The following is a 25,167-nucleotide window of genomic DNA, read 5'->3' on the forward strand; positions in this document are numbered from 1 at the left end:
ACCTATATGCGATTTGATATTTTACATTTCTTCTAAGCCCAACAGCCCTTTCGCCCTATAGTCAAGAGCGGTATTGTATCGCTCTTAAACAGTTTAAAAAAAAATATATATATTATTTTTTCATTGCATTGTTGATCTAAGGCAGGGGTAGGCAACCTTCGGCTCTACAGATGTTTTGGACTACATCTCCCATAATGCTTTTACAGCCATATTGCTGGCAAAGCATCAAGGGAGATGTAGTCCACAACATCAGTAGAGCCGAAGGTTGCCTACCCCTGATCTAAGGAGATAAGTTCAAGGCTGAACTTGATGAACTCGAGTATTTTTAAGCCTATAACACTGTGTATCTGGGTAACTATTTGCCGAAGTATGATACTAGGTAAAGCATGAGTATATTTAATTGCAAGTAGTCCGAAAGTCTGCATAAACTTTGTTCTATTTTACCTTTTTTTATTTTTCTCCCAAAGAAATAGTTTTCACACTTGATATCCAAATATTTCTTTAGGTATTTTACTAAGGACAGCTGAACTAGTTTTGAAAGTCATAGTCCCATCACAACATATAAGTAACACATTTTTTGTGCGAATCACTTTCTATTAAAACCAGTTAGCTCTTGTGCCTTGATTTGGACAACCATGCAGTTGTATCTCAAGGTATTTGTAGAAGGATATTAATGTTCGGACGTTTAAATGTACATAGCTCGTTTACCATTTTGTGCAATGATTTATTTACATTTTCTTTGAAATACTATATGATTTAGAAGAGATGTTCTCATGCTATAGACTGTTATATTCTTTTAGGAAATTAACATATAACCCCACTTGAAATTAAAAGTAATTAGATTTTTTTTTTTTAATTAGACAACATGTTTTGCAAAGTAATTTCTTAGACTTTTTTGGTAAATTTCTTAGAAATGCTCAGTGCATTGTTTATTCTGTAATCTGAGCATTGAATAATATGAAAAGGTGCGTACACATTTTGTGGCTGTGCCTTGCAACATTTATTTGTGTATATACTTTCTCAGGCTTTTGAGGACTTGTGTGTGATGTGGTTAGTTTTTTTTTTTTTAAATTATATTCTCAGGGTCTCTTAGAAAACAAATGGTTAGCCGAAGTCAACAGAATTAATCATTAGTAAGTAGTTTAAAGGTGTGTCTATAAATCATTTTGCAAAGTCAGTACAAAAGTATTCTTTTTGTATTTGTTGTATTTCATGGGAAAGACGTCAATGTTTTCTGTTTTAGATAAATGTTCTCTGTTTTGGAATATTTTCTGTGTTTTATTTCAGTTTCTATCTAACTGGTAGCTGACTTTGTTCCCTAGATATGTTTGATCTACATCTCCCATGATCCTCAGTCAGGCTAAAGGGAAGATATAATTCATGGGAAATGTATTTCTCAAGCATATGAAGTATAAAGGTACTACTGCTTAGCACATAGACTGAAACTAAACCCTTAAGTGTTTAAAATGTTCTGAATAACTTAAACATATGCAGGCTTCCATCTATTGCAAGTAATAACTGTACCTCTGGTAACTGAACAGGCATTATCCTATTAAATTCTATGTGATAATATCTTGGAAATTTTGTATAAGGTGGTCAGAACAAGATTTACAAAATGAAATGCAATGCTTAACAATTGTTTTTTTTTCAAGAAAAACAGTATTATAAAATAAACCGGAGCACAGTTTAATAAAGGTGTTGAATAACCATCCACTGATTCAAAATATTTTAGCTACCGAAAAAAAAGGGTTATTTAGTCTACCAACTCTGGACAATCGCAATGCTGGATGTCATTTTGAATATCTGCATTTCTGAATATGTTGATGAGGCATATGAGTTTTCATAGGATTCCATTAACCATCCTTCATTTTAATGGGTTTTCTAATTAATAAGTACATGTATCATAAAGTAATTTGTAAATTGAATCCTGGTATGTATCTCATTAAGTAAGCCATACTGCAGAATAAGGAAGGGGGGTGGGAAAATGATAGATTTCTTGCTTGTATACAAAATACATCCCCTATACCAAGGGTAGGCAACATTTGGCACTGCAGATGTTGTGGACTACACCCCCCATAATTCTCTTACACCCATAATGCTGGCAAGACATCATGGAAGGTGTTGTCCAAAACAGCGGGAGTGCCAAAGGTTGCCTATACCTGCTTTATGCTGTCATAAGAATGGGAAAATACCCTATGAGTTATAATTCTTAAATAGAGACAAATCTGCCTTTGTGTCATCCCTGGTTTAGAGACTGGTTTGAGATTATCATCCCCTTCCTCAGGGAGTCAATCTTGGCAGCACAACCTGGGCTTTTGGAGTGATTTGAGAAGCACTATTAATTTTTTCATTGTCTTTAGAATCTACCAATAGGTGATACTTTTCTGATATCATTGCTTTTACAAAAGTGAGCAAATGTTGAAACATTTGCTTTAATTTCCTGTAAAATAAATGGTTCCCAATGGTAGGTTTGAAGAACCCTGCTTAATTAAAAACTCATATGCGTTTATCCAAATATATGTGGTTTCTGCATACTGGCCAAGAATCATCTATCCATATTCAGATTGGTTTAAGACACCAGATAGTGATTCAGAATACAGATTTAAGTGAATCAATTATATTCTGTGTGATATTCCATATAAAAGCACATAAAGCAATGTGTAATGAAACACTCCACCTTTTAGCTAAATTTATAGATTTTCAAAATGAATTTTGATATGAGCTGTTTTATTCTATATATTACCAGCCAGGCTAACAGGAATTGTCACAAATCGAAATGAAATAAGGTTTGCACAAAATGTTGTGTAAATATGCACTTGCATACAGAAAGCAACACTAAATTATTTGAGACTGTGTATAAAAACAACAGGTAAATACATCTTGCACTCCCAACTGAGCAAACCATGCATTATGTAAAACTGCGAGGCGAAATTGCAAATTATTGTTCAAAATAGCCAAATTGGAAAAATTCTCCAGAACAGCTATATTCCTTGCTCAATGATTTTGACCAAGAATTGTCAATGTTTTCGTGAATTATCCACAATTACGGGGTTAATGAATAAGATCGTCCAAACTTTTTAAGAAACAGGGAATAAGGGTGAATTTGGTTTCCTTTTCTCATTCCCCAGTTAATTATCCACTGCTTACTGTGTACTAAATATATGCCTACAAAAATGCTAAAACGTTTTTCCGTTTAAGATCTGTGTCATTTAGCATATTTTAAAGAATTAACATGCTGCAATAAAATGATCTATATAACACTTCATACAAAATAAAGCACCTGCTTACTGCTTCTTCACACAGCAAGAAAATATGAATTTCGAAGGTTGCATAGGTCTAGAAATTGATCTGCCAAACTCATTGTGAAACATATTGACCGCTTGCATTGGGTATATTTTACTCAGAAACAAAGAAATAGGGAATTAAACAATATTCATATGTCAGATTAAATATTACGTGTATTAAGAATCCATATATAGGTATTTTTTTAATTATATAATATATATATATATAATAATATACATTTTACAGATTGTGCATAAGAGCATTACAGAAATGTAGAATAAAACAGAAGTGACATGCAGTTATTTGATTCGTATCAGAAATGGCACATAATGCAAAGGTTGAAATACAAATACAGCAATACATTGATGCATCAGTTAGCAGTGCATTAAAGGACCACTTTAGTGCCAGGAAAACAAACTCGTTTTCCTGGCACTAGAGTGCCCTGAGGGTGCCCCCACCCTCAGGGTCCCCCTCCCGGCTCTGGAAAGGGGAAAAGGGTTAAAACTTACCTTTTTCCAGTGCTGGGCGGGGAGCTCTCCTCCTCCTCTCCGCCTCCTCTCCGCCCCGTCGGCTGAATGCGCACGCGCGGCAAGAGCTGCGCGCGCATTCAGCCGGTCGCATAGGAAAGCATTTAAAATGCTTTCCTATGGACGCTTGCGTGCTCTCACTGTGATTTTCACAGTGAGAATCACGCAAGCGCCTCTAGCGGCTGTCAATGAGACAGCCACTAGAGGATTAGGGGGAAGGCTTAACCAATTTATAAACATAGCAGTTTCTCTGAAACTACTATGTTTATAAAAAATTGGGTTAACCCTAGCTGGACCTGGCACCCAGACCACTTCATTAAGCTGAAGTGGTCTGGGTGCCGAGAGTGGTCCTTTAAGTTATCATAAGGTCACCTAACTGGTTAAACAATTAAGCCATGATTCTTTGACTGCAACTTATATAAGTGCTTTTCATTCTGTAGAGTAGCAAGACTTTTCAAGAGAAAGGTAGGAAACAAAAAAAGGAAAAGGCATAGAATAGAGAAGATAAGAAGGGTAGAGAAATAATCAAGGTGCGTGCAAGGTATAGGCACTCTTCACTCACTGACCGGGTTCCGGTTTTACAACTCGACCGTAAAACAAATTGGTCGGTAAGTGAGGATGTGCTACAGAGCATGCGTACCAGTGCAGGTCTATGTTCGGGGAAATTTCCCTGAACATAGACAAGCGCAGCAGAGCAGGAAATCCCTCAAATCTATGTTCGGGGAACATTCCCCGAACACAGATTAGACGGATTCCCTGCTCTGGTGCAATTTTTTATGTTTGGGGAAATTTACCCGAACGTAGACAAATTCACCAGTTTGGGGAAAAGTCCCTGAACATAGACCAGCTCTCTAGCGTGGAGAATCCCTTGAATCCCCATGCTAGAGGGCTGGTCGTAAGTGTGAGTCATCGTAAAACAGGTAGGTCATAAAGTGAGGACCACCTGTATTGCCTAACAATTTCCTATAAGCATGTGATCTAGTATAAAATGGAAACCTCTAACATCAACATCATCATGTCTTAATGGTCATGCCTAGGTGTTTATGATGTCCAAAGAGTTGCCCTGAAGAATACTCTTACAAAGTGGGTACGTTCATTACCTCCCTCACTCTCTTTTTAAAATGTGTTTATTTATTTTATTTTGACTAATGTTCTGATACGTTCTCCCATTATGTGTGGGGTATCACGTATGGTGTTTGAACCAACGTTAGAATATCTACCTACAGCCCAGTCTTTTATTATCTTTTAACTTCTGTGAGAGTTTCTAAAAGTTAACCTTTCATATGATTCATTTTTAGAAACTTTGAGTAATATTTCCTGCTTAGTAGATATTTTTATGGAATTCCACCCCCTGTTAATTGCAAAGTTGGCAGTAATCAGGACATGAAAGGTTATTAATTTGTGAGCATTTGACAGTCCTGTTCAAAAAGATATAGGTCAGCTGATGGCTGAATATGTTTACCTGTTATTCGTGAGAAAAGGTCACAAATCATTTGCCAGGAGGTTCTAATAGCCCTGCAATCCCACCATATATGGGACATTGAGCCTTTCTCAGATAAACACCTCCAACATTTGTCGGATGAGGAAGGGTTTACGTGTGTCGGTACCATGTACCACCTGCATGTTATTTTTCTGTTATTTTGTTCAAGAAACAATGGGTCATGGCAGGTTGAGATCACCTTGCCTCTGGGAGGTTTATTGACGCACATCTGTTCCATTATGGAAAGATCTGAATTAGTTTTATCAAAGTTGAGTTGCATCTAAGTGTGATTTGATTTAGAGGTATTTTTCTAAGGGATGGTGTAAACTTTGGACAGTTTATGAAAACGTATAATTCCGTTGCCACAGTTGGTACATCTGTTATGTAGTTTTATTAGAATTTAACCTGCTTTCTTTCAACCCTTGTATTTATGGTCTAAATGTAATTGCAAATGTAGCAGTGCAGTACAAAAGGTACATTCAATTGTAATATAGTAGCCTATTAAGAACCAACCCCAAAACTGCCAACAAGTTCCTTACAAATACCTAAAATGGTAAGAAACTGTCCCTATTAAACATAGGCCAGTGCTTTTGCTGAACTTCTTTGAGAGCCAGACTGCTTGTCTTGAATGTTTGCACACAAACACAACCTGCTCTGTTACATCATCCACTTGAGATTTATCTGCATGAAATTCTGCTTCTAATCTGGACTTTGCAATATCTTCATCCATAATTTTTTCCCATAATTTCTGTAGTTGTAGTTCTCTCTATTTTGCATCAAAATTATTGCAGATTACCCTGAGGAACTGGGAAATCGGTACATAGTTCTTAAGTGCCCGAAGATTGAAGCTCTTTGCATGAAACACTGTACTACTATCGATTTCTTTGTCGAACAGCATATAAATAGCCAAATGAGTTTTCCAAGTAACTTCATTGAAAATGTCACCGATGTGGATAAAGAGTTCACGTATAGCTCCATATCATTAAACTGATTTTCTGTCCCTTTCTACAAAGTCAAAGCACTAGATTAAAATAACTACTGATAGTAGCTCCACTTGAATTACTGGAAAGGGTTTGTTTAGGTTTTAGGTTGTCCTCTTGAGTCTGGAGATTACATCAGCTGTATCACGAGCACAAGTTGGTATTGATTAAAACAGGATCTTTAAAAAATCTGTCAAGCCATTTGCTAATTGGCTCTAAGAGTCCACTCCTGGCCCAGATAATAGGTCATCCCAAGGGATGTACAGAGTTTTTGTGGATCTTTTGTAGAGTATAGAGAATAGGATACTGAGGATGTTCCTCAAATATATGCTCCTTTTTTAATGTTAGCCTTAATGCCTCTGATGATAACCCTTGTGACAAGTGGGCCAAATAACTTGATTAGTAGATGGTACTTGTAACGGAGCTCCTAGTACTCCGACTGAGTACCTCCGTTGATGGATGCTCCTAGTGCTTCCCGAGGGCTCCAAGCGCTTCTTCAGACACCATAAGCACTGCAGACCGAACCTCTCTATCTGCAGAGAGCGAAGCTGGAACAAGCTCTTAAAAGAGCTCAGTGATTATAGCTAGAGGAGTATACAGAGTATAGCAATCCCCCAGTGTAGATGCAGCCGATCCCCCAATCATGAGACGAGGCTCTATGTTGAGGGTCAAAACAGGAAGAGACAGAGCTGTGTTTTTATTGTTCTTATATACACATTCTTACACATTAGTACCACCCACAGGGTTTTGTGGAACATCCAATCAACACGTAATATACAGTAAATCACTCCCATTCATTCCAGCAAAATCTTTCCCTCTGCCTGTGATATAATTACGTTAACCCATTGTGTTCAGTAATTATATCATTATATCATTATAGTGGCAGGAAAATACACAGTTTTACACAATATTCATAACTTTAAAAGTATACATCACATAAAACTTACATTTTCAGAATCAGTATTCTCCAAAAACAAACATACTCAAAAATCAGACAATTCCCTCCAGTGGTTTAAAAGTTAGGTTGTAGTCCTTTGTGACCAACTGAAGCATGGCTTTCCAGCCCAAACCAGTTCCACGGAGTCCTCTATCCTGGAGATAATTGGCTAAACTGGGTGTGGTAAGCCAACTATCTACAGGTACAGAAAATATCTCTATTCACAACAACAGCAAAAATACACAAAAATACATAATTCCTATCATACTGAACAGAACCCCCACATTCAACCTATCCCCAGATGGCTTGGATCTGAGTGCTCAATATATCCAAACAGCACTCAGATCCCACAAACACAGTCAAATCGCCATGGGGTTTTAAGTTTATCATGGGCTGATGAGAGGGGGCCATAGTCATGAGGCAGGAGGCTGGAAATCAGGCTTCTCCATAACCCAGGGAAGCAGGGCAATTTGGCATAAGAGAAAATAGGGACAAAAGGCATTTTGTAACACCGACTTCTCCAGGACCCAGTGGCGAGGTTAGTTTCGCCACAGTACTTAGTACTTATTTGGAATCACTCAATTGCATTAATATGTCCTTCTGCTAATCAGCATAATTCACTATAACATTGCCCATTCCCTTATCTGCTGGGTGAACAGTGATAGAATTGTCCACTGAAAGACTTTTCAAGACATCTTTCAACTTTAGGAATATAATGTCCTGATTTTCCCTATGAAGATAAGGGATGCTGTTAGCTTTCACCAAATGTGAGAATGCATTTATGTAGACATTGCTGGTGGATCTAAATTGCCATTTAACCTGTACTAAATCTGTGTGATCTCCAAAAAATTCCAAAGCACCAATTTTTACCAAATTTAAAGTGTTCCACTATACATTTAAGGTCATGTGGGTCCAGGGTGGGGATGAAGAATAAGGCCTTAGACAAAATGCCCACTTCAGTATTATTAAAAACATCCAAGTGATTAATTAAAAATTGCTGTCAATTATCCTGATCAGAGGCTGGCCTCATTGATTGGGCGATGTTTCCCACTTCCTGATGCTCCAGCTGAAGTATGCTGGTTCCTTCTTCCAGCTGGGCCAGGACCACATATCAGTCCCAGACCACTGCCTAAAAAAGTACCCCTAGTAGAACATCCTTGTGAGGTAGATGAGACTAGAGATATAGGGGTTATAAGCCGCTAATTCAGAATCTAAGAAGAAAAAACTATAAAAGGCAAGGAAAACCTTAGCCAAAGAGTTTGGAAAAGGTTACAGAGGTAGCTAGGGCATAACCCTTATATATAAATAATGTAGACTGGTTAAACTCTTAAAAGTAGGAAGAAAATCCACCCCCACTGGAATTACCTCTAATTTAAATTCAATATAAGGTATTCAATTTAAATTAGAGGTAATTCCAGTGGGGCTGGATTTTCTTCCTACTTTTAGGAGTTAACCAACCTCATTAATTCGGAATCTAAGTCTCATTTACATGATATATATTCAACCGTAGAGCTTATAAAGCCAAATATGCAAAGTATACATCGCATTGAAGTGTGATAAAGCTTGGGACTTTCCTCAGTACCCTAAAAAAGGGTCCTGTTGAAAGAAACACATAAACACACACACACACACACACAGATATATATATATATATATACACACACACACACAAAGCTCGGATAGAATCTACTACTGCCTGAACTATGTTGCTAGAACTCCAACAATCACCACATCATCAAAGTAGGCAGCTGCATATTCTTTATGGACTTAAATATTCTACACATCATTCACTGAAAAGTAACTGGGGCACCATGCAAACAAACTGTATACTCGAACAGACCCACTAGTGTAGAAAATCCCCCCCCCCCTTTATCCTTTCCATCAGGAGAACCTGTCAATAGATTTTTGTTAAGTCTAAAGTAATTAGATATCTTGAACCCCTTAGTCTCTCTATTAATTCATCAACTGAGGCATAACATAAGCATCAGACTTAGAAATGTCATTCAATTTCCGAAGGTCATTTGGTTTGGGCACTAGAGCAACAGGATGGTTTCATTCATTCATTCTGTAAAACTTCAATTACCCCTAAGTCCAACATTGTATTTACTTCTACCTTAATGCCTCTCTCTCTGGTATTCAGTAAAAAAATTTCAATTTTTCTTTGGTTCAGCAATGATTTCCTGTTTAATAATATGTGTTTTTTTCCTGGAACTGAGGAGAAAACATCTCTAGTTTTAGAAACAAACCCCTTTACTTCCTGCTTCTGATCAAGTGATTGAGTCTCTGTAAAATGTAGTTCATGTTCATTCTTAATTATTTTGTGAGTGGATTCACTTTGCATCATCATTAATACCTCCTCTCTACCCAAGGTTTTAGCACATTTCTATGGTAAATTTGTTCTGACTTCCTCCTGGCTGTTTGTCTTACTTGGTAAGTTACCTCACTGACCAGTACAATTAATTCATAGTATCATTTCCAGTTTACAAGGAATCAGTTCTAGAACTCTTCCTAAATGTTGGAAGACCTTTACTCTAGCATTTATTGTAATTGTGCCCTCTATGCTTTTTCCATATTTTCCTTTACTACTTGCATTATGGCTTCTATACGCACTTGTATTTGTGCAATATGTTGTACACCAGTATGGAGAGGATTGTGTCCCTGTTATCATGTCTCTTTTGCAAAATCTAATATATATCTAAGATGTCTACCATCAGTATAAAATGTTTGCCTTTCAAGTATACCAGCTTGAAAGGTGAAGACCCTCTGGAAGATTGTGGTACTTCTCTAACAGAGAACTTGAGATATGGCAATAAACAATTTGTTCCATATTTGTCCAATACTTTGTGAAATAAGGTATTCAGTATTTTATTAAACATTTCAGCAAGCTTATCAGTTTGGGGGTGATGAACTGTATCCTAAGCTTCTTAATTTTGGAAAGTTTACATCAATTCCTTCCTTACATTGAAATAAAACGGTCTTTTGGTATGCCTACCCTGCTAAATATCATCACGAACTCTTTTGCGATATTCTAGGAAGGGGTGTTTTTTTATTTTATGATAGTATTGGATTGAAGCAAGTACAACTAGATATACTGGTGCTCCCTAGTTGATTTAGGTAATGGCCCTAGTAAATTCATCGCAATCTGCTCAAAAGGAATTTTTATAATGGTATTAATGAGTTAGGAAAACCGAAAACATTTCAATGGATCTCTCCACTAACATTCTGGATGGTATTTGTAGATTCTGGATAGATCTCCAAAATCTTTATTTTTCTGCAAGAATATTTGCACGCATCCCAGGTTTTCTCAATCCCAAGTGTGCACTTCTGTGTGATTTTTGTGGGTTATAACAGCTCCATCTCCGCAATCCTTTTTTATCTATTCGATAAAGCAAATCATGTTTTATCTTTCAATAAGAAAACGACAAATGTTTATTAGAATCAGTGATAGTTCCCTCTACCGTCTGTACATTTTCCCTTGCAGCTGTTAAATTTAGCCTTCCCACAAGGCAGTATAAAAATGATCATTACCCGGACATACTAGAATTAACTCTTTTTCACTGACTCCAAATAAACATAAAAAAAGGGAAAATGTTATCTTCGTCCAGTACCCGTTGACCTTACCCTGTGAACATTTCATGACTTTTTTATGGCCTTTACCAATATTCATCACAAGTAAGGGAAGTCTCTGCCTATCACCTTGTCATATGGCAAAATAGGTACTGCAACTACACGACATTTAATACCAGTAATAATTTGTTCTTCTGCTGTGGGGTATGAGCGAATGTCACCATGTATACATACAGTATCAAGCAATTGCAACATTTTTGATATTTCAGGTTTAATCAAAACACTTTTTTACCAATGTAACCCTACTTCCAGAATCAATGAGGGCTTGAACATTCTTACCGGCAACCTACACATTTATTTTAATGAGCTATGCTTTATCGGTTGTTTGGGTACATTTCTTAGTGCTGCTCTGTCTTCCAGCTGAGCCTCTGATACACTGCTAACTTGTGTAACAAGCAAGCGCTTAGTCTCCTGCTAAAATGCAGTAGCCTGCACCAAAGCCTTTACCAAGTTCCTATTTTTAATGCAAATGTCTAATGGCTTTACAGCAAAGTTTCTATCAGTGGTTCTCGGAGAACCTCTATAGCCACAGACCATGTAGTGTTGTGCCTTCATCCTCAACCACATTGCTAGCCAAAACAACACTTTCCTCTAGGATATAGACTGCGGCAGACTTAAAATCACAGAAGGGAGACAATGTATTCAATAAATAAGCAAATGCCACCATTGGCTTAAAATACTACAAACAAAATCCTAGCTCCTTTAGAGCGCTAGCTAAATATTCAGCGATCATAACTATCCCGGATAAAATAACTCAGTTTTCTCTGATAAGTTTTACTGCTCACTGCTGCACTGGGATAACTTGTTTAAACAAAACACTCTATTCTTTCTAGGAGTCAGCAGCCTGAGAATTTACATGCTGTTAATTCATTAATTAGGGAGGTGAGTGGATAGACTATAAAGGATTCCAGGTCCTAAAGATTACCTCCACAGGCCTTCAAGACACTGTGTGACAATATATACAATATTTATATATATATCAGAAAAAGGCCTTTACATTGATTATTTTATGATGTAATGCACAAAATAAAACCACGACAATCAGACCTATGAGTGCAAAATATTTTTTTTCTGATATATTTCTTATGCAGTACTGCATCCAGGCATTATATATTTTTTGTGTATTTATCGATTGATTGAGATAAGTGCCGGGATTTGAAATTATATATATATATATATATAAAAAAAATCCAAAGTGTTCCTGCACTCACGCTTGAAGTATCCCTTAAAATTCGGGTGCTAGCATGCCATGGCTAGTATTATGTATCCATCCAAAATAGGCAGGAGCACTCACTTGCTAAAAGTTCAAAATTTATTAGAACATCTTTAAAAACGATCAACGTTTCAGTCTATGCAGGACTGAAACGTTGATCGTTTTTAAAGATGTTATAATAAATTTTGGACTTTTAGCAAGTGAGTGCTCCTGCCTATTTTGGATGGATATTTTTATATATATATATATATATATATATATATATATATATATATATATATATATATATATATATATATATATATATATATATAAACTGACTTACATTTAAATAACATATTAATGGTATTGTTTCATTGAAGTGCTAATGTGCAAAAAATATTTGTTGTTTGTAGTATAGCTCAGTTGGATATAGCGCAAATTATAGAGAGTGTTCACACCCCACAGACTATTCACTAAATGTTCAATTGCTGGGAATTCAAAGTGGATAAATAGTGATTTTCATATTATAGGACATAAAGTTGAACTATAAAAATATCATCCTTCAGAGGTATGAAAACCATTTTATTCTAGTTAGTATTACTGGAGTTTTAACAATTTAAAATTCTAAAATGTGTAATTATTAAGTGTCCACATTAACCCAATGCTTAATATGGTTTATAGAAACTTGCATATACACTTATTACATACAGCGACACTAACACATAGACACATTCATACATGTTGTGGTAACAAGTACAAATAAAATATGCCACTTTATGCTTTGAATCCCAATAAAAGTATAACATTATTGTATGGGAACCATGTTATTATGACTATTATTATGTTTATTGAATTGATCAAGTTTAAAATTCTAATTGTGTAATGATTAAGTGTCCTCATCAACCCTAAACAAAAATCAAGATTAGGTTTCAGTATGACATGGTCCTACTTGTGTGTTGGTGAATCAGTCCTAAAATCAGGCACTCACACATAGATATATATTCATACAAACACGCAAGCACATACATACACATTCATAGTCAGAAGTCCACAGATATAAAGACATTCACACATACATTTATCACATACAGATGCATAGGTGCATAGACACTCACACATATTGACACACACTCGCACATAGTCACAAGCCCATAGACACCCGTATATACATGTATCACATATACAGACACATACATATATATTTTTTTAAATGGTGAACCCTCACGTTCCCCTGCTGCATAAGATTGTCAGATATGAGGTTGGAGAGAGAGGAGCTCTGTTTTTTTTCTTGTGGTGCCTACAAATGAAACAAATTGTACATGCAGATATTAATATACATTTTATTATTTCTGCTATGTACCTGAACTATATTATATTATATTACATCATATGCTTAAAGTTAAATATAAATATAATATGAATTCTAAGCAGATGTCTTTTGTAAAAACATTGCAGCACTAAGTCTGTTTACATTGCAGCACTAAGTCTGCCCTCAGTGGCTGTCTACCAGACAGTCACTAGAGGGCTTCCAGAATCCAAACTGACTTTTGGTCCGTTATCTGCCGCTGGATGTCCTCACGCTCTGCATGAGGACTTTCAGCGTCAGATTTTCCCCATAGGAAAGCATTGATTCAATGCTTTCCTATGGGGAGGTCTAATGAGCGCGCGGCATTTGCCGCGCATGCGCATTAACCCCTTAACACCGCAGCCAAATGTACAAGTTGTGAACAGAACAAAACGTAAACAAAACCTGGCATTTGCGCTATATGTCTGTCAAACCGTAATTCACCTCTTTCATATGAAATGCATCCCCCTTATTATATATCATTTTATTCAGGGGAAACAGGGCTTTCATTTAACATCAAATATTTAGGTATTAAACATAATTTAATATAAAAAATATATAAAAAAATGGGAGAAAAAAAGATTTTTTTAATTTTTTTTAGTTCTATGTGACATTTTAACTGTGGATGTCAAAATACTGTTTGCTTTTACTGCAATACAATACACATATTTGTATTCAGCGATGTCTCACGTGTAAAACAGTACCCCCTATGTACAGGTTTTATGGTGTTTTGGGAAGTTACAGGGTCAAATATAGCGTGTTACATTTGAAATTGAAATTCGCCAGATTGGTTACGTTGCCTTTGAGACTGTATAGTAGCCCAGGAATTAAATTTACACCCATAATGGCATACCATTTGCAATAGTAGACAACCCAAGGTATTGCAAATGGGGTATGTCCAGTCTTTTTTAGTAGCCATTTGGTCACAAACACTGGCCAAAGTTAGCGTTAGTATTTGTTTGTGTGTGAAAAATTCAAAAAACGCCAATTTTGGCCAGTGTTTGTGACTAAGTGGCTACTAAAAAAGTCTGGACAAACCCCATTTGCAATACCTTGGGTTGTCTACTATTGCAAATGGTATGCCATCATAGGGGTAATTTTCATTCTTGGGCTACCATAGGGTCACAAAGGCAACGTAAGCAATCTGGCGAATTTTAATGTGAAAAAAATGAAACACAAGCCTTATATTTGACGCTGTAACATTTGAAAACACCATAAAACCTGTACATGTGGGGTACTGTTGTACTCGGGAGACTTCGCTCAACACAAATATTTGTATTTCAAAACAGTAAAAAGTATTGCAGCAATAATAGCGTCCGTGTAAGTGCTGTTTGTGCGTGAAAAATGCAGAAAACGTCACTTTTACTGGCGATATCATCGTTGTAATACATTTTACTGTTTTGAAACACTAATATTTGTGTTCAGCAAAGTCTCCCGAGTAAAACAGTACCCCCCATGTACAGGTTTTATGGTGTCTTGGAAAGTTATAGGGTTAAATATAGTGCTAGCAAATTAAATTCCCTATACTTTCGGCATGGGTTGTCAGGCAGGTCCCGCTAATTGTAATTAATTAGGATACCTAATTATGTAAAATTATTACATAAATATATGTGTAGAATTAATATATGTATATATATACATATGTGTATATATACGTATATATATATATAATTTTTTTTAAATATTTTTATTTATATATAGGTATATATACGTATATATTTATGTATATAGATATATATATTATGATATATATTATTTTGTTCTACGTGTATTTTGATATAAATATATATATATTATTATCACAATACAGTTAGAACGAAATAACACACATCTATATATTTTTTTATTATTTATTTTTAAATATTTTTTTTATTTTATTTTTTTACGTATTTACATATATATTTTTTATATTATATATAAATATATATATAACAATAATTATATATATATATTTAATCAGTATCAGTCTACGTGTAATTTGATATTAATATATATATATATATATATATTTATTAATATTTAAATACACGTCGTGTATGTGTAAATGTGTGTGTGTGTGTGTATGTGTATATATATATACTTAGATCATATATATATAATACATATGATCTAAGTATATTTTATTTGTAACTGTAATTTTTTTAATTTATTTTTTGAACTAATATTTTATTTTTTTTACAGGACAGGGGGCAGAGACAGTGTCAGCCAGTGATTTCACATCACTGGCTGACACACAGGATCAGTGATCACAGTGACTGCCTGTCACTGTGATCACCTCCTGCAGATTGGGTAATTGACCACAGGGGGGAGTGCCTGGGTGGTACAAGCACTCCCCCCTTCCAATCTGCAGGGGGATCACTGTGCCAGTTACATGTGTCAGCCAATAGGCTGACACATGTAACACTGATCGCAGTGACAGGCTGTCACTGCGATCAGAGTGCTTTGAGATCGCAGTGACAGCCTGTCACTGCGATCAGACTTAGCAGATCGCGGTCACTGACCCCAGGGGGACTGCCTGGTGGGCCAGGTAAGTCCCCCGACCGCGATCTGCACAACGGGAAAGCCGCCGGCCGCATGTGTCAGCCGATTTGAAATCGGCTGACAAATGCTGAATACTGGTCGCAGTGACAGCTTGTCACTGCGATCAGAGACTGCAGATCGCGGTCACCGGCCACAGGGGGAGTTGCCCGGGGGGCCAGGCATCCCCCCCGACCGCGATCTGCAGCGGGAGAATACCGCCGGCCACGTGGGCGACAATAAAAGCGAGGACGTACTATTACGCCCGCCGGCGTTTAGAGCCGGTTTCTGCGTGGCGTAATAGTACGTCCTCCGGACTTAAAGGGTTAAACCCCGCTCATCGCGGGATGGAGCAGGGGTCAGAGCTTGTAACCAGAGCCTTGGGACATCGGTGCTGGATAAAGTAAGTAAATAAAGGGTTTTTAACCCTTTATTTACTGGGGGGGAAGGGGGGGCACGAGGAAGGGGGGAGGCAGAGGGATCAGTAGTGCCAGGAATACAGTTTTGTATTACAGGCACTACAGTATCCCTTTAATCACTGCATCTGAGTGCTAACGTAATAGAAACTTGTTTAAAAGAAGAACCCAACATATAATTCACAATGGAGTAAGGGGGAAGGTGCCCGCTAAAGGAAGGAAGAAAAAAATAGGTCATATCATTGTACCCAGTAATATGAATAAGTGCCCACTTCACAGGACTTAATGTAAACTTGACTGAAGGTAATGAAAAAAAAATATATTTTATTATGGACGTGTGAAAAAAAACTGTGGAGTTTTTGCATGAGCTGATCATTTCAAGTTGTTTTGCTGAGATAAGATCTGTTCCGTTACCCAACCTAAGATGTAGGCAACCACATTACAGTCAGTTTCTAACAATGACTTCACACACAAAGCATCCTGCTCAACTGTTAACCCTTACGTTGCTAGAATTCCAACAATGCAAAATGAAGAACTAGCTAAGTTATGTAATGTGATCCAAAACCACATATCATAAATTAAAACTATGTTGCATAAGAAGTGTGGTTAGTTCTTTGTTAAGTATAATTTCAATTAGTATAATTATTGTTATTTATAAAATACCAAAATAATCCACATCACTGTTGTGTCCAGTGGCATAACTATCACGGTTGCCCGTCATTCCAGGGGGCCTAGTCGCAGACCCCTGCAACCGAGGGCCACCATAACTTCAGGACCGGTGTATGTCCGAACCGGCCCAGGGTGCGTGGTTGTTGGGTAAATGGTAGAAAGGGAGAGCTGTGCTGCACCCCCTTCTGCCGCCGTATGTAGCGTGACCGAGCACCGCAGTCTAACAGGAAATGATCACTGACCGGGTACCGCAGTCCTCTAGGCCACACTACCTGGAAGTGAGGGGGATGGGAGAGAGATACATGGGGGGTGGGAGAGACAATTGGAGGGTGTGGGGGGGGGGGGGTGAGTCACATGGAGGGCATGGGAAAGAATGAGATACATGAAGGGACTGAGGGAGGAGAATGACACATGGAGGGGCTGGGTGAATGAGACTCTTGGAGAAGCTGGATGGGGGGGAATGAGTCACCTGGAGAGGGATCTGACAAATGAATGGGGGACCCAGGGCAATTTTTGCGCCAGGGCCCAGTGTTTTTCAATTAAGCCTCTGTTTGTTTCTTTTTCCACTGTTCTTTCCAAAATTAATCAAAGAGTTTATTAATTAAACAGGGAGCAGTGTGGAGCTCTCCTCCAACTGGCAAAATTCAGGCCAAAACTGTTCATTTCTGGAAGATCATGGGTCACATAATGAGGATCAATTTTGTTTGCTGATGTCTCATCAAACTTGTCTGTTATTATCAGGAAGCATTTATGCATATCAATATTTAGAATAAACCAAGTGAAATAAGGAAAAGGAAAGTCAATTACAAATAAATGAAGGCTTATGTCTGACCGTGTCTGCCAAATAAGCACTTCTTTTAAATTATTGTTAGTATGCATGATGGGTTTAAGAATGAAACAAACATTTCCATGCCATGTATAAAAAGTGATAACAGTTACAGTAGATCTGTATTTCCTGTGTATATATATATATAGCTTTCAATGCTTTGAAGGTAGAAGATTCTCAGATTTGAACAATTGTTATGTCATTTATTGAGCTCTAACACATTCTTCAATTCAGATTTTTTTTAAAAGCTCATATAATAAATTCTTTCTAATTGCATTTGGTAGAATTCTTAGAGTTTCTTGTATGAAACATGTGTAAGCTATTTTTCTGGGCTGGACTAATTCTAGGCTACAGCCACGTGACACAGTCTGGAAGCCTTTATTGACATATGTTTTTAAATGATTAGTTATTGATTTGTGATTTTAAAATGAATTGAACCAATCTTAACATTATTCACTTGAAAATCACATTTAAATCTTAAGTTTAAAAAGTTACTGTCGCTAAAATCAATGCTTTATAATTGCACTAGAAGTTTGTGCTGTTATGCTTGTTAATGGGATAATGTTGAGAGCTTGTTAGGGGTATATTGGGCTACTTAGACTTCAGAGGCATGGGTTAAGGAGAAACTATGCTTAGGGGTAACTTATTTTAAGATGTTTGGACTGCAACTTTTATCACTAGCCTAAGAACCATGTGAGTTTTAGTCCACAGAATCTTAAAGGCACAAATGCTCAGGTCTGTAACTTCTATGATTACAAAAACTACTCTGACCACCCTCCTAACCGTCGCCTTCCCCTAACTAAATCTAAACTCTCCCAAGTCCATATTTCCTCTATCATCAGTGAAGCTCTGTACATTTCTGTTAATAATGACATTGCAATTCAAATGCAGAAACATTACTGACTTGCTATGCATGACTATTGCATTTTAGTCACTGTCTCACTACTATCGACACTGCAGCATAAAGGAGTATTCACAGACATGTGTACATGAATGTGAATGAGTGTTCAGCTGTTTCTTGTGACTTTGTTTACACCAACATGTCATTTGATTTCACAGCTACTTGCCAACAACTCCAAATTAAATACTCACTATAGTCTGACAGGCTTTCAACCCCAAATTCTGTCCTCTGCCTCTTTCCGGCAGAGCCCTCTACCTGTTGTATCGGTCTGGTCTTATTGTGTTGTCTTTCCCAATTGTACAGCGCTGCGGAATATGTTGGTGCTTTATAAATGCCAGTAATAAATAAAAAATAAACATAGTCTTTATGGTTACACAGGTTTGATGGGTACACTATAAAAAATATTTCACAGATTTGAAAAATATAAGAGACAACATTTAGGGCATTTCTTTCTTTGGAAACACTTTCATTAGTTGATCTCACTTTATTTATAGGCACAAGGATTTAATATATACCTACAGAGTTCATCAAACAACAACTGGTTCATGGACAGCAGAAGTAAGTGTTCTTTGTTCATTTTATAATCAATCAATCAATATTTTTCCTAAAAGTACAATTTGAATATATTGTTTCTGTATTTTTTTTTTAATTTAATCTTTATTTTAAAGGTTTACCCTTTCTTTTCACCAATTTTTCATACAAAAAGACAATAGCTATTTTTTCATACAAAAAGACAATACGTTACAATACTATACAATACAGTACAATACAATACAAAAGGAAAAAACAATACTTAAACTTTCAAAATTATATTGACAAGACATTGCAGCAAGAGAGATGGAAAAACTCTATCGGGTGAGAGAATATCTTATAATCTATACTGTCCAAAGTATTTACAATCTTAACGCATTTTAAGTTTTACTTTTAATTTGTTTAGAGACCAACTTTGATAAGCCAAATGTTCTATTTATTTATTAATCACCTCCCAACATTTCTCCCAAACAGTTGTTTTTCTACTTAGTTTTTGGGTACTCAGCATAAGTTCCATTTTTATTTGAAACTCAAGTTGAGCTTTAACTTGATCCCAGGGTACGTCTCTATCAATTTTCCATCCTCTCGCAATCACGATTTTAGCTGCTAGAAAAAGCTGAATAAGGATGATTTTTAAATCTTGTGCCATTTCTGGCCAATTTAAATGTAATAGGACGACTTCTGGAGAGAGCATCAATTTGAGGTCAATATCTTTGATAGATGTTGACACCAAACTGTATGCCTCAGTCTTGGCTGCTAGAGTTAAAAAACTTTTACCATTAATGATACATCAAGACCAATTAGGATATGTCCCAGGTAGAAACTCATACACAAGTATTAGGAAAATTATAAATATCTTGGATGACGCCAAAAGAAATAACGTTCCAGTTCTGGCTCTGTCGATTGATGCTGAGAAAGCATTCGACAGAGTCAGCTGGACGTATTTGGATGCGGTACTATCACATTATGGCTAAGATGGTTGGATTAAAAAAGCTATCATGGCTCTCTATACAAACCCACTAGCACGTATTAAAGGACCGAATATCATTACTCCATGGTTTCAATTGAATAACGGTACACGTCAAGGGTGTCCACTTTCTCCCTTACTGTACCTGCTCTCTATTGAACCACTAGCTGAAAAAATCAGAAACAACAAAAAGATAAATGGTTATAAAATAGCAGATGTAGAGCAGAAATTAAGTTTGTACGCCGACGATATTTTAGTCACTATAACCAACCCTGACGCCTCATTGAATTATCTAATGGTGGAAATAGACAACTACAGCAAAGTATCAAATTATAAACTAAATATAGAAAAATCTATGATTTTAGATATTAATTTGGATAAACCAACTAAAAAAGAGATTAAAGATAGATATAATTTTTTATGGGTAGAAAATAGCATGGATTACCTAGGAGTCAAACTAACCAGAGATGTAAATAGAATTATGGAGACAAATTTCTTAGACTTATTACAATCCCTTAATAAATGGCTAAAAAACCGAAGAAATCTAGAAATATCTTTTTGGGGAAGGATGACCGTGATTAATTCATACATTATTCCAAAATGGAACTATATGTTTCAAATGTTACCACTATATATCTCTAACCACTGGTTGATTTTTTTCCAAGACTGAGCCAAGACTGAGCCAGGCAACATTAATACAAAAATTGAACAAAGGGGGAATGGCTTACCCTTTAATACTTAATAATTATAGAGCAGCTGTAATTCTACACATATATAGGATGCAAATAGAAGAGAATAAAACGGAAGGGTGGTACAAAACGGAGCTTATTGCAGCAGAAGTTCCGAGTTTGGACTGCCTAATTTGGAATACGAATAAACTCCCTCAAAAACAACAGTATCCTAATACAATTATAACACACTTAATAAATAGCTGGCCTAAAATAAAAAAAAGCTTAAAAATAGAAAACAAAATTCCAAGCTACCGTATATACTCGAGTATAAGCCGACCCGAATATAAGCCGAGGCCCCTAATTTTACCCAAAAAAACTGGGAAAACTTATTGACTCGAGTATAAGACTAGGGTGGGAAATGCAGCAGCTGCTGGTAAATTTCTAAATAAAATTAGATCCTTAAAAAATTATATTAATTGAATATTTATTTACAGTGTGTGTATATAATGAATGCAGTGTGTGTGTATGAGAATGCAGTGTGTGTGTGTATGAGAATGCAGTGTGTGTATATGAATGCAGTGTGTGTGTATGAGAATGCTGTGTGTATGAGTGCAGTGTGTGTGTGTGTGTATGAGTGCAGTGTGTGTGTGTGTATGAGTGCAGTGTGTGTGTGTGTGTATGAGTGCAGTGTGTGTGTGTGTGAGAATGCTGTGTGTATGAATGCAGTGTGTGTGTATGAATGCAGTGTGTGTGCATGAATGCAGTGTGTGTGTGCATGAATGCAGTGTGTGTGTATGAGTGCAGTGTGTGTGTATGAGTGCAGTGTGTGTGTATGAATGCAGTGTGTGTGTATGAATGCTGTGTGTATGAGTGCAGTGTGTGTGCATGAGAATGCTGTGTGTATGAGTGCTGTGTGTGTATGAGTGCTGTGTGTGTGTATGAATGCAGTGTGTGTGTATGAATGCAGTGTGTGTGTATGAATGCAGTGAGTGTGTATGAATGCAGTGTGTGTGCGTGAGTGCAGTGTGTGTGTATGAATGCTGTGTGTGTGTATGAATGCTGTGTGTATGAGTGCAGTGTGTGTGTATGAGAATGCTGTGTGTGTGTATGAGTGCAGTGTGTGTGTATGAGTGCTGTGTGTGTGTATGAGTGCTGTGTGTGTGTATGAATGCAGTGTGTGTGTGTGAATGCAGTGTGTGTGCGTGAATGCAGTGTGTGTGCGTGAGTGCAGTGTGTGTGTATGAATGCAGTGTGTGTGTATGAATGCAGTGTGTGTGTGTATGAATGCTGTGTGTGTGTATGAATGCAGTGTGTGTATGAATGCTGTGTGTATGAGTGCAGTGTGTGTGTATGAGAATGCTGTGTGTATGAGTGCAGTGTGTGTGTGCATGAATGCAGTGTGTGTGCATGAATGCAGTGTGTGTGTGTGTATGAGTGCAGTGTGTGTGTATGAATGCAGTGTGTGTATGTGTGTGTGTGATGCAGAGCCTTGGTGGGGGGTGGGCATTTTTATTTTTTAATTATTATTTTAATATTTTTTTTGTTTCATTACATGTTTTATTATTATTTTTTTTATTTTATTATTATTTTTTATTTAATTATTATTTTTATTTTATTATTTTTATTTTTTTTATTATTATTAATATATATAAATTTTTTCGTCCCCCCTCCCTGCTTGCTAGCTGGCCAGGGAGGGGGGCTCTCCTTCCCTGGTGGTCCAGTGGATGGGCACTGTGTAGGAGGGGGCTGTGGGGGCTGCAGAGTGATGTTACTTACCTTTCCTGCAGCTCCTGTCAGCTCTCTCCTCCTCCGCCGGTCCGTTCAGCACCTCGGTCAGCTCCCAGTGTAAATCTCGCGAGAGCCGCGGCTCTCGCGAGACTTACACTGTGAGCTGACAGAAGAGCTGAACGGACCGGCGGAGGAGGAGAGAGCTGACAGGAGCTGCAGGAAAGGTAAGTAACATCTCTCTGCAGCCCCCAGTCTGTATTATGGCAATGCAAATTGCCATAATACAGACAATTGACTCGAGTATAAGCCGAGTTGGGGTTTTTCAGCACAAAAAACGTGCTGAAAAACTCGGCTTATACTCGAGTATATACGGTATTTAAAATTAGATTTTGTTGAACAACAAGTGGAAAATATAAATCTTAAAAACTGGAAACAAGCGGGAATTTTATGTCTGTCCCAATTAATTGCAGAGGAGACAATTAAAACCATTGTTCAACTAACCCAAGAATTTAATTTACCATCAAAAGAGCTGTTTAATTTTTTAAGAATCAAAAGCTTTTTGATGTCACATTTAATTGTGGTAAAATCTAGTTTGAACAAAGCGATTAATACACTTTTTAATGCAGACAAAATAAATAAACCATTGTCAAAAGCTTTGATATTGAGTAAAATGTGCAATAAAGAAAAAAAAACAACAGAACAGCAATAGCAGTTTGGAAAGAAGAATTAAAGGGACACTATAGTCACCTGAACAACTTCAGCTTAATGAGGTTGTTTAGGTGAGTGCTACAGCTACCCGGAGCCTTTTTCTTGTAAGCACTGTATTTTCTGAGAAAATGCAGTGTTTACATTGGAAGCTTGGAACACCTCTTGTTGCAGTCAATCAGACGGCCACCAGAGGGACTTCCGAGTTCAGAGGCCCTAAAAAGGCCTCTCGTCCGATGCATTCTGGGTGAATGCATCAGACGGGCTATCAGCACACAAAGCACTGTGAACGCGCTTTGTGTGCTGACAGCCTGTCAGCACTGCTGTGGGCGTGGCTTCAGCTGACAGCTGAAGCCCGAACCCACAGGGAGGCTGTCTGGCCACAATAGTGGTTGAAGGGGGGGGGGGGGGACCTACTCTCCTCCCCCCCCCGGCCCCCACCCCTGAGCGGTGGGTGGGGGCCCTAAAAATAAGGGGGGCACATACTGCCCCCCCGGCCCCCACCCCTGTGCGGCGGGTGGGGGCCCTAAAATTATCAATAAGGGGGGACCTATTGTCCCCCCCGGCCCCCACCCCTGTGCGGCGGGTGGGGGCCCTAAAATAAGAAATAAGGGGGGGGGACATACTGCCCCCCCCGGCCCCCACCCCTGTGCGGCGGGTGGGGTTCCTAAAATAATAAATAAGGGGGGGGACATACTGCCCCCCCCGGCCCCCACCCCTGTGCGGCGGGTGGGGGCCCTAAAATTATCAATAAGGGGGGACCTATTGTCCCCCCCGGCCCCCACCCCTGAGCGGCGGGTGGGGGCCCTAAAATTATCAATAAGGGGGGACCTATTGTCCCCCCCGGCCCCCACCCCTGAGCGGTGGGTGGGGGGACCCTAGTTAACCCTCCCCCCCCCCAAAAAAAAAACTTATCTCCCTACCTACCCCCCTCACCCTAAAAATAAAGAGGGGGACCCTTTAACTAAAAACCTGTAAAGAAAAAAAAATAAGATAAAAACAACTTACCATTCGATGTTTTCTTTCTTCTAAAATCTTCTTTCTTCAGCCCCAAAAAAGGCCAAATAAAAAGCCATAATAACCGACGCAATAAAAAAAAAAAAAAAAAAAAAACCCGAGCGCAAAAAAAAAAAAATCCATCTTCACCCATGGAGGGCTCCGCGCAGACTGAGCTCCGCAGGGCGGGGGAAGGCTTATAAAGCCTTGCCCCGCCCTGCAATTAGGCTAAGAACAATCAGAGTGCTCTTTGTCATTTTACAAGCGTGGGAAAGTTCTTTGGAATTTTCCCACGCTTGTAAAATGACACAGAGCACTGTGATTGGATGGATTTCAAGCCATCCAATCACAGTGCTCTTTGTCATTTTACAAGCGTGGGAAAGTTCTTTGGAATTTTCCCACGCTTGTAAAATGACACAGAGCAATGTGATTGGATGGCTTGAAATCCATCCAATCACAGTGCTCTGTGTCATTTTACAAGCGTGGGAAAGTTCTTTGGAATTTTCCCACGCTTGTAAAATGACACAGAGCACTGTGATTGGATGGATTTCAAGCCATCCAATCACAGTGCTCTTTGTCATTTTACAAGCGTGGGAAAGTTCTTTGGAATTTTCCCACGCTTGTAAAATGACACAGAGCACTGTGATTGGATGGATTTCAAGCCATCCAATCACAGTGCTCTTTGTCATTTTACAAGCGTGGGAAAGTTCTTTGGAATTTTCCCACGCATGTAAAATGACACAGAGCAATGTGATTGGATGGCTTGAAATCCATCCAATCACAGTGCTCTGTGTCATTTTACAAGCGTGGGAAAATTCCAAAGAACTTTCCCACGCTTGTAAAATGACAAAGAGCACTGTGATT

The 25,167-nt window shown here is 37.8% G+C and overlaps 1 protein-coding gene across 2 annotated transcripts in view; it reads left to right on the top strand.

Annotated features, from left to right (window-relative positions):
• Nucleotides 1-25,167, top strand: part of SH2D1A (SH2 domain containing 1A) — a 65,686-nt gene that overhangs the window by 22,655 nt on the left and 17,864 nt on the right. For both annotated transcript variants that reach the window (XM_063432112.1, XM_063432111.1), the window contains exon 3: nucleotides 19,200-19,263. In XM_063432112.1, coding sequence (XP_063288182.1) covers nucleotides 19,200-19,263 — 64 coding nt within the window. The remainder of the gene's footprint in view (nucleotides 1-19,199; nucleotides 19,264-25,167) is intronic.

Source organism: Pelobates fuscus, chromosome 9 (genome assembly GCF_036172605.1).
Source record: "Pelobates fuscus isolate aPelFus1 chromosome 9, aPelFus1.pri, whole genome shotgun sequence".
NCBI lineage: Eukaryota > Metazoa > Chordata > Amphibia > Anura > Pelobatidae > Pelobates > Pelobates fuscus.